The 10,556-nt window shown below is 62.4% G+C and overlaps 1 protein-coding gene across 1 annotated transcript; it reads left to right on the forward strand.

Moving 5' to 3' along the window:
* Positions 1-710: 710 nt before the first annotated feature.
* Positions 711-7,043, forward strand: IGFBP6 (insulin like growth factor binding protein 6). The gene is given in 5 exon segments (XM_039514481.1): positions 711-900; positions 903-1,127; positions 3,855-4,006; positions 4,939-5,058; positions 5,922-7,043. Coding segments are annotated over 5 exon segments (774 nt in total). The 5' UTR covers positions 711-746; the 3' UTR covers positions 6,045-7,043.
* Positions 7,044-10,556: the final 3,513 nt, after the last annotated feature.

The following is a 10,556-nucleotide window of genomic DNA, read 5'->3' on the forward strand; positions in this document are numbered from 1 at the left end:
GGATATGGGAGCTGCTCCCTTGGGAATGGAGGGATAGAATAATAGAAGATTAGGGCTGGAAGAGACCTCAGGAGATCATCTAGTCCAACCCCCTGCTCAAAGCAGACCCAACCCCAACTAAATCAGATAGGATAGGAGGGAGCTACCTCTTGGGGTGGGGGGGGATCAGGATTGGAACTGGGGAGCCCCAGGGAAGGGGAGTAAGGCCGGGAGCTCCCTCTTGGGACCGTGCATCTGGGGGGGGGGGAAGCATGTTTCCTTTCCACCTCCCCCCGCCTGTCTCATTTCCTCTCTCAGCCGCTGCAGCTCAGAGGGGCTCGAGCGACCCCCCCCCTCCAGCCGCCCCCAGAATCCCAGGAATGTCCGAGATGGCGAGAAGGGGAAAATTGAATTTGGAACTGAACATGGGTGGGGGAAGACGGGAGGGGTAGGGGTGAGAACAGAGAGTGGCCAGGGGGAGGAGCCGGGGGGAGCCTGGAAGGGGGGGCAAGAGGAGAGAGTTTTTGGGGAGGCAAAGGGGGGGCCGGAGCGCAGCTGGGGTGGGAGCGGAGCCGGGCAGCGCTCAGCCCCCCCTCCCCCCCCCCGCTCGGGGGGTGCCAGGGCTGCAGACACCTGGCGCTCCGGGGCCAGCGCTGGAGGCAGGTTGTGGGCTGGGCAGGGTATTTAAGGGCTGAGGCCGTGGGGAGGGAGCCCAGAGCAGTCGGGGCGCAGCACGGTCCGGCTCCTCCCCTGCCCAGCCGGCCAAGATGCTCCCGGGCTGCTGGCTGGTGTCTGCGCTGCTGCTGGCTCCGGGCTCCTGGGGCGCCCTGGGCCAGTGCCCCAGCTGCGAGGACGGGGACCCCGCGGCCTGCGCCCCCCGAGCCGGCTGCCGGGCCCCCGAGAAGGCAGCGGCGGCGCCCCCGACAGCGCCAAGGCGCCCCGGGAAGCCTGCGGGGAGAAGGGCTGCGCCCGGGCGCTGGGGGAGCCGTGCGGGGTCTACACGCCCAGCTGCGCCCGGGGACTGCGCTGCATCCCCCGGGCCGGCGAGCGGACCCCCCTGCACGCCCTGCTGCACGGCAAGGGGGTGTGCCGGGCCGTGGGGGGCAGGAAGGGCAGCCGCAACCACACGGAGCCCGAGCCCCCGGCAGGTGAGTGCGGGGCGGGCTGGGGGGAGCGGCCGCGGCTGGGGTTCGGGGCTGAGCCCAGATCGGGGGGATCCCTGGTGCCACTTAGCAGCACCCCCAGGAGTTGGGGGGCAGCTCCCTGGTTTCTAAGGGCAAAGGCTGCAGCTTTCTCTCCCCCCTCCCCGGACCTGAGTCTCTTTCCTCCCCCTGGAGGGGCAGGAGAAGATGGGTCCTTCCACTTGGGGGTTGCCATAGTGGGGTTCCCTGGCCAGGGGGAGCACCCCCACGGGAGTGGCTGGGCATTTCCACTCTCCGGCTCGGGGGTGGGGAGGGTTCGCCGACCCCGGGGTGCTGCTGCAGGAGACCTGGGGGCGATGGGGAGGCTGGGTGGCTCCTTGTCTATCACCCAGCGCAATTTGGAAAGGAGGGTGGAGAGGCTCCATGTGGGTCGGGTCCTGCTGGCCTGGGGTTGGCTTGATGCTAGGTGTGTGGGTGCAGGGGTGTCTGGTAGAAGAGGGGGCTGGGAGCTGCCTGAGAAGTGTGGGGGGGATTCTCTCCCCTGAGCTGTCTCTACCCAGCTGTCTCTACCAGCCATGCTCACCCCTGCCTCAGCACCTGCATGTGCCAATGGCCCATGGACGCTCCCAGCAGAAGTCCAGCAGGATCACCTCTCCCCCCCACCCCCATGGAGGTGTCCCTGCCAGGTGCCCTGATCCAGCCTGATCCTCCCCCCACACACATTTCTGTGCTTATGAAGCGGGCTCAGCCTCTTGGCTCCCTGCATGGGAGAAGGGGCATGTGGGCGGATATATGGCGTGGGAAGGGGGACAGGCCCTCCCCTGAGCTATGAGGGTGGGAGATGGGCCAGGGTGGTACAAACACAGACAGCCCCTGCCCCCCAGTCTAGCTACCAGCAGGCCAGCCCCCAGAGAGCTGCTGCCTCGAGCCAAACCTGGGAACGTGGTGAAGCAGGGGGGACCCAAGCTAAGGTTCCAGCTGGCAGTAGCTACAATTTGCCAGCAGAGGTTGGTCTCTGAGGGCCAAAGGCAGCTAGACAGAGGGCGGCACCATTGCATGGGCGCCTGGGACTGAACTCCCCCCTAGGTGCCTGGCTCAAAGCTCAGCGTTCTCAGCAGGCACCGGTCCGGGGGCGAGCCCCCTGTGCTTGGCCGGAGAGATGGGGGGTGTCGGATGGCAACAGACAGGCTGCAGGGAGCTACCCAGAGCTAATCCTCCATCAGGGTTCAGGATACTGCTGGGGGGGGGGGAGTCGAGTCTCACAGACCCCCACACCGGATGGGGGAGTTTGTAGGAACGCGATGGGGAGGAACATCATTGCCTTGTAACAAACTCCACCCAGTGGGAGATGGCTGTGTATCAGGGATGAGGCTGTGGGGTCCTGGGGCAGATCTGAGCCACCCATCTGAGCAATGACATGAAGCACAGGGGCAAATCCCTCCCAGAGGGGGTATTCAGAGGAACCTCAACCTCTTTCCCCCCCAACCCCTTTCAAGAACAGTGCTGGGGTCTGTGCTATTGTGTCCGAGCCCCCAGTGCAGCCTAAATTCTCCCCTGCTGCTTGCACCCCCCACCCCCCAAACTTCATGTTGGGCTCTTCCATAATAATGGATCCAGTAAAAAATCCCCCCCCCCACTCTAAATCTTGAGCCTACCTTAAACTGACCGTGTCTTAGCACCTGGGAGCCTTAGTCATAGAGCCAGGCCCCGTGGTGCTAGGGGCTGTACAAAAATGTTTAATAATCCAGGCTGGGAGGGCGAGAGGGGTGAGACCCGGCCATGGTGCGGCTGCAGAATCCGGCTGTTTGCTCCACCCCGCTATAAAGCAAAGGCTTCTCTCCAGCATAGCAGAGATGCCTTGAGCAATTCCACCCAGGGCTAAGGCAGTCGGGAGGCTGCTGCAGATGCAGAAGTGGTGGTGGGAGGGGATGTCCACGGCCATTCAATGACTCTGTGACAGCCAAAGCTGCTTCCTGGCATGTGCCACCCAGCCTGTAGCAGCTGCTGTATTGCGGGACCCCATCTCTTTGGGGGAGGGCAGCTAGATCTGGAGGGGGTTATTCAGGCCCATCTGTGGGTTCCTCTGTCCAGCTCACCAATCCAAGGAGCACTGGCTCCCCCCTGTGTCGGAATATGGGAGTGCAGGACGGAACGCTTGATATTGGGCACTGTGAGAACAACTTTGTTGGGGCGGTTGGCGAACAGTAATTTGGGGCAAGATTCCCTCCCCTCCCCAGGGAGAGTTCAGGGCTGGATTTTCAAGCACTCAGCACCCAGCCTGCACAACTTTCGGTGAACCTGGGCACTGCTGCGGGGTTCTGGGCACCAGGCCCCAAAGGGCTGAGGTCCACCCAGCTCCTGGGTGCATGGAGCTGCAGGTGCTCCGTGGCGCTGGGTCCTGGGTGTCTCCAAGGGGACTGTGACACCCAGAGTTAGTGGTAGCTCCTGCATGCAATGGCCTAGCTGCACCCTCGCTCAGCCAGGGGACGCTGCATCTGCCATGGGCACCTGGCAATAGGTAAGGATGCAGCAAACTCACTTCACCCAAGCGACCAGGTTGGTGCAGCTCAGGTGGCCTGTTTGCAGGCTTGAGGGGCCTGACCCCCGCAGAAGCTGCAGGGCCCTGTGCTGCACAGGACACTCTGGCTGCAGACTGGGGTGGGGGAAAGGCAGGGGAGGGTGCATGGCAAGCTGAGGCCTAAGCACCACGCTCTGTCTCCCTTTCCTCCACAGGGGAGAGCCGGAAGGAGAGTCGCAGGGCGAGCCACCCCACGCAGCAGCCTCTGGCCCCCCAGCACCATGGTCCCCTGACAGAAGCGAACGGCGGCAAGGACCGGCTGCACCAGATCTCGCTGAACAGCGACGGCAAGCCGGACTTGGAGACGGTGCGTTGCAGGAGCGGGCAGGGAGGGCAAGCACGTGCCCGTGGAAGTCTGACGTGAGGCATCTCCTGCACAGGCACCCAGCGCCGGGAGAGGAAACACCTGGGTTCCCCTGGCAGCGCTCCTGCAGCACCTCCGGCTGGCAACGGAGCAGCTGGGAGCTGCTGCCCTGCACCCCACAGCGCCCCTTGCTGGGAGAGGCTGGGACTGCAGTAGCTGGGAGCGTCCCTCCCAGCCAGCACCCCTGCCCTGCTCCCCACAGTGCCCCCTGCTGGGAGAGGCTGGGACTGCAGTAGCTGGGAGCGTCCCTCCCAGCCAGCACCCCTGCCCTGCTCCCCACAGTGCCCCCTGCTGGGAGAGGCTGGGTCTGCAGTAGCTGGGAGCGTCCCTCCCAGCCAGCACCCCTGCCCTGCTCCCCACAGTGCCCCCTGCTGGGAGAGGCTGGGACTGCAGTAGCTGGGAGCATCCCTCCCAGCCAGCACCCCTGCCCTGCTCCCTACAGTGCCTCCTGCTGGGAGAGGCTGGGACTGCAGTAGCTGGGAGCATCCCTCCCAGCCAGCACCCCTGCCCTGCTCCCCACAGTGCCCCCTGCTGGGAGAGGCTGGGACTGCAGTAGCTGGGAGCGTCCCTCCCAGCCAGCACCCCTGCCCTGCTCCCCACAGTGCCCCCTGCTGGCAGAGGCTGGGACTGAGTTTGTAGCCTACAAACAGCTGTCCTGGGCTCTGCAGTCACTGGGCTGGAGTGCTCCTGCTGCAGGGAGATGAGCTCCCTGGCATGCGGGTTGCCCCTATAGGCAGAGGCCAATGTATAGGCTGGCTGGGGCATGGGGGTGGGCGGGTGGAGAAGAGGCAGCTGTGAGAGCTGGGGAGGCGGGGGGAGGAAGCCCAGCGAGTCCCGTCCCTCCTGAGCTTGCAATCTGTCCTGTCCCCTGGCAGGCTCCGTGCCGCATGCACCTGGCAGCCGTCATGCTGGAGCTCAAGGCCCCGCTGTACCTGAGTGGAGAGGACATCTTCATTCCCAACTGCGACACCAAAGGCTTCTACAGGAAAAAACAGGTAGGGGCCAGGGCTGGGGCGGGTTCCCCTGGCCTGGGGCACCATGAGTGCTGGATGGAGTCAGAGCCGGGAGCCCTCCAGGGCATTGGCAGGGAGCCAGCCAGCGGCTGCCCAGACACAGCATTGGACTGGTGATCAGCCCAGTGGGGCACCGACCTAGGGTGACCAGATGTCCTGATTTTATAGGGACAGTCCCAATTTCGGGGGGCTTTGTCTTATATAGGTGCTTATTACCCCCCCCACTCCCTGTCCCGAATTTTCACACTTGCTGCCTGGTCACCCTACACCGACCTCTGTGTCCAGCCACCGGCCCAGCCAGACCTATGTCCTGTTGGCTGCCCTAGCAGATCAGTGCATGTGTCTTCTACCGCCCCCTGCCATCCCGGGCTAGTGCCTGGGGCCCCCTGGCTGTTACCCCAGATCGGGCACCACCAGCTCCAAACAGCCAGAGATTTTAAACCAGGTCCCCCCAACTCCTGAGCTGGGCTCTTTTTGCCTACCTGGGTTCTCATCCTTTATGGGACAGCACAGCCTAGTGGATACAATACTGTTGCTGCCCTTCCCTGTGCCTCAGTTTCCCCATCCATATGTAAAGCACTTGGCGATGGAGGGGTGCCAAGTGCTAGAAGAAAAGCTAGAAGATACCAATCTCTAGGTCTTCTCTGGAGCCATGAGGGTTAGAAACATACTCCCAGTCTCTGGGAAGGATCTCAGCTTTCATTTAATGGTCCCATGACTCCAGGAGCTGGGGCTTCATTGCGGGGTAGTGGTGGTGGAAATGCCTTAGATTACAAGACTGTCAATCACCCGATTGGTATGTCCTCTCTCACAGCCTCCCTCCCCCTTGTCTTTTCCTCTTCCAGTGCCGGGCATCCAAAGGACAGAGGCGAGGCCAGTGCTGGTGTGTGGATAAGAAGGGCCATCCGCTGGCCGGCTCGGGGGGGCTGGAGGGCAACCCCCATTGCCTGCCCAACGGGAGTGACTGAGAGGGGTGGGCTGGGCTCGAGCGGGGCTGGAGGAGGCTCAGACTGATGGACACTGCGGGAAGAAGAGCCCAAGGACGCAGAAGCATTTGCCTTTAATTTATTACCTGGCCCCGTGGCTGTTGGGAGGAGCTGGCCTGAAGGCAGCTTGGGGGCGCTGCCCTCCCTGGGGATCGGCCTCTCCCACCTGCCCCATTCACACCCAGGACTGGCTGGGCACAGGTGACAGGGAATAGCCCTGCACCCGGCCCCTGGGGAGTGGTGGGGCTGGGCTAGCAGGGCTCCCTCCACCCCATGGCTCTAGGGTAGCAGCCTGGGACCCATACCGCCGCTTTGGGGGTCTGCTAGTGCAGGTGTTTGTTCAATAAGCTATTGGGAGTGGGGGGCGGGGGGGTCTGTAGCATCCCCTGGTGCTTCCAACCCCCCACCCACAGCTGCATTTCCTGCAATGGGGAGTTTCCCCCTTGGACTGGGGGGGGGGAACTGCTTTTCTGGGTGGGGAACAATGACGGCTGGTATTGGAAGAGTGCTATTAATGTTGGATCTTGGCGAGGGGGGGTACTCTGGGAAGGGCAGCATGGCTTTACAGGGACAGGCTGGAAACAGCCAGCAAGAGCTCACCCCTGCACCCCCAAACTCAGGAGCCCCACCCCCACCCGTCCACACACCCTGAGCTGCAGTGGGACACCAGTTAAGAAGCTGGGAGAGGGGCAGGGGGAACGGGAGGGGAGAAAGGGATGGGGGGGTCGGATGTGGGACAAGCAACCTGTCACTTTCTGACCTTCCTCCTGAACGTCCGCCCCTGCAACCGGATGTGGGGGGCACTGGGGCAGAGGCAGCTGGAGCAGGAGTCAGGGCCGGCCTGCCGTCCCCGCCCCAGTCCCCCAGCTCTGCTTTTGCTGTCACCTGGCCTGCAGCTCCTTTCCCTTAGTGCGCTCTCCTGAGGATTGTTGGATGCTTCTGGGAGATTTTTATTTTAAATAAAGCTGAGTTTGGTTTTTGGAGGGCCTGGCGCTCGCCTTCTTTCTGCTGTGCCGCCCTCCTGGTGCCCTCCAGACCCCACCTGAGAGCTTGTCTAGCTGGGGAAATAGGCTGTACCCAGTGATGAGCTCCCAAAATCCTAAGAACCGGTTCCCTACTGCGTCCTCGGCAGCACTTCAGCGGTTGGGGGGGGGGTCTTCACTCGCTCCGGATTTTCGGTGGCGGGTCCTTTACCTGGAGCGAGTGAAGACCGCCCCGCCGCCGAAGACCCGGTAGGGAACCGCGCGGTGAGTACAACCCCAGGTGCCTGTCTCCCCCACATCCGGCCCCAACCCACGTCCTGCCCCCGACTGCCCCCCTCAGAACCCACAACCCATCAACCCCCCCCCCCGCTCCTTGTCCCCTGACCACCCCCTCCGGAGACCCCCACCCTAACTGCCCACAGGACCCCACCCCCTACCCAACTTACCCCGCTCCCTGTCCCCTGACTGCCCCGACCCCATCCACCACCACCCCGAAAGACCCCCAGAACTCCCACGCCTACCCAACCCCCTTACCCATCCCCTGACCACCTCCCCAGAACCTCCGCCCCTCCAACCGCTCCCTTCCCCTTATCCAACCCCTCCTCCCAGCCCCGGCCCGGCCCCCTTACCATGCTGCTCAAAGCGGCAGAGCTGCAGAGCTGCCCAGAGTGCTGGCGCCGGCAGCACGGTGCGCTGGGGCTCTGCGAGAGGGGAGGAGTGGGGAAGGGGCCGAGGGAGCCTCTCCAGCTAGGAGCTCGGGTGGGCAGACAGGACGGTCCCACTGGCTGGATGTGGCCCGCAGACCGGAGTTTGCCCACCCGCTGGCCCCTTTAATAACCGGTTCTACACCAGCTTCTAAATTTAACAACCAGCTCTTGTGAACCGGTGCGAACCGGCTGCAGCTCACCACTGGCTGTACCAGAATAACTAACCTGCCCTTAGTCCAGTTAGATGTCCCGGCGCCTATGGCCAGTCCACGCTACGGCCAGGCTCTGCCAACGCTACGGCCAGGCTCTGACAAATGACAGGCAGCATCTAGGTGGGTTCTTTGGCTGGCACAGCAATGCTGGATAGGGGAACGTCACCACGCCTTTGTCCCGCAGACCTGGCCTATGGCAGTGTTGACCCTCCACCTGTCTTTGGAACAGGGTCCGCGTGTCGTGATGCTCAGCCATCCCTTTGCTCAGGTTGGTACTGATGAGAGTAGCAGCTACTCGCTTTTCTTTGGTCGCACTCAGTTCCATTGCTGGAAGGAGCATCCCTCACCCTTATGTGGCCTGACCCGCTTCCTGGAGTCTGTCAGCGGCCCTCTGTTTAATGAATGCTATTGACAACGCGGATGAGATCCGCCCGGAGTGGCTGAGGCCAGTTGGAAGAGAATCAGAGCCATCGCTTGAGCCCCAGTGTGTTTAAAAAAAAAAAACAAGTATCTTTTATATCCTGGGCTCCTGGGCTGCACCACATCTCCCATGGTGCACCATGGTTCCCCTCTTGGCGAGAGGAGGCAGTGCCTCATGGGAGATAGAGTTCAGCCGAGGAGTCTGGCCTGTAGAAGAGAGTGAGGGAATGAGGCACCTGAACTACAACTCTCATGAGGCCCCATGGCAGCACCGCAAAGAACATTTCGTTGGCTTTCACATGTTCACTTGTTTTACCAAAAAATCCCCCATACCTGCAGGAGCAAGGCCGGACCATGACTAGATTTACTTAGTGGAAAAACCTAATGTTCCATCAGGAAACAAGTTCAACAGATAATTTTCAACCAGCCCAGATGAGATCCCTGTCCCCCCCCTCTTGGGGGATCCCTCCAGGGGCAGATGGGGGGGGGTTCCAGGTTTGGCCCTGCCCCAGAGTTGGCTGGAGGCTGGCGCATGCCGCTCGGGCACACGCTGCTCCAGACTCAGGTACCAGGGACATGATACCTCTGCCTAGGGGGCTGCCAACTGGGGATCTGGCATCAGCACAAAATTGAGTTCAAAGATTTCTTTCAGTGCGGGCAGGGCCGTAAAATGTAGCTTCTTCCACACTAGCTCCAGCCCCACGGCTGGAGGGCCTGAGAGCTCAGCCCTGCAGAGGTATCGCCTCGGTAACCCTTCATCATTTGCCGATAAGAGCCGGGGACGGTTGGCTCAAAGTTCCCCTCGCCGCCCCAAGAGGCCTTAGCCCTGCTGGGAAGTCCAAGGCTGCCAGACAGGCTGAATGCCAGCAGGGTGCTGCCTTGTACAATGGGTCTGTTTGGCTCCCCCCCCCACTCCCCCACTGCAGAGTGGGAGAAAGTGGGGGCTGGGGGCAGAGATGCTTCTTCATGGAGGGGGGTGGGTTGTTCTGGGGCATGAAGGGAACAAAGAGGCAGGGGCGGCTCTATGTATTTTGCCGCCCCAACCACGGCAGTCAGGCGGCTTTCGGCAGCGTGCCCGCGGGAGGTCTGCCAGTCCCGCCCCTTCGGCGTACCTGCCGAAAAATTGCCGCCGAAGCCGCAGGACTGGCCGGTCCTCACAGCGACCGCCAGGCCGCTCCCCACGGCTTGCTGTCCCAGGCACGCGCTTGGTGCGCTGGTGCCTGGAGCTGCCCCTGCAAAGAGGGGCCCCATGGTGTGGGGCAGAGACAGCCCCTCGTGAGGGGAGTCTGGGGAGGGGCAGAGGGCGGGGGAAGGGTGGTGGTCCCTATGCAGCAGTGCCTAGCAAGAAGATGTTTGAACCGTCACTCTGGAACTTTGCGAGGCTGCGGGCCAAATGACTCACTGGTGTAAGCAGGCGTGACACCCTCTCCCCTCCCGGGAGCTCCCGGACACTTAATGCTGACCCCTTTCCCTTCCCCGACTGAGATGCAGCCAGCTCTGGGGCAGAGCGTAGCAGCTGTTCAGTCACAGTGTAGAGCAGGGAGTAGAGATGAGCGCCATGCCCCAATGAGATCACAGGGAACAGAGATCAGCAGGGGATGGGCTAACCGGGAGCCCAGCCTGGCACCCATCCTGCTCTTTCTTCTCTCCCAATGACCCACGCACATGGGTCGCCCCGGGCGTATCAGGAGAGGATACTGCAACTCCCTGGCGCAAAGGATGCTGGGAATATCCAAGAGCCAGCGGTACCCACAAGCAGCAAGAGACAGGGACATGGCTCCGAGTGGCTCCACATCAGCCAGTAGGGGAGCAAAGGTACTAGTCTAGGTGCCCACTGTGCCTCTGCCAAGGCCCATCCCATGATGATTCTGTGCCCAAAGGCAAAGTTTTAAAGTGTGTGTGTAGGGGGGGGGTGACCCCGGCTGGGGGCAGAGGTTGGAGCCACAGGCCCTGCTATCTCTGCCCTGATAAGGGCTTTATCTTATCACCCCTGGAGGAGGGTTCAAGGCTCCCATCTCCAGCCTGGATCCCAGAGTGGAGAAACTCCTCCAAGGACTTTACCCCCCCTTGCCAATCAGCTGACCGGGCAGGGCCCAGCGCTGGGAGGGAGGCAGCCCCTGGGAGGAAGAGGATGGTAGCTCTGGGGCGGCCGCTCTGACCCAGTCCCATTCC

Source organism: Mauremys reevesii, linkage group 25, assembly GCF_016161935.1.
Source record: "Mauremys reevesii isolate NIE-2019 linkage group 25, ASM1616193v1, whole genome shotgun sequence".
Taxonomy (NCBI): Eukaryota; Metazoa; Chordata; order Testudines; family Geoemydidae; genus Mauremys; species Mauremys reevesii.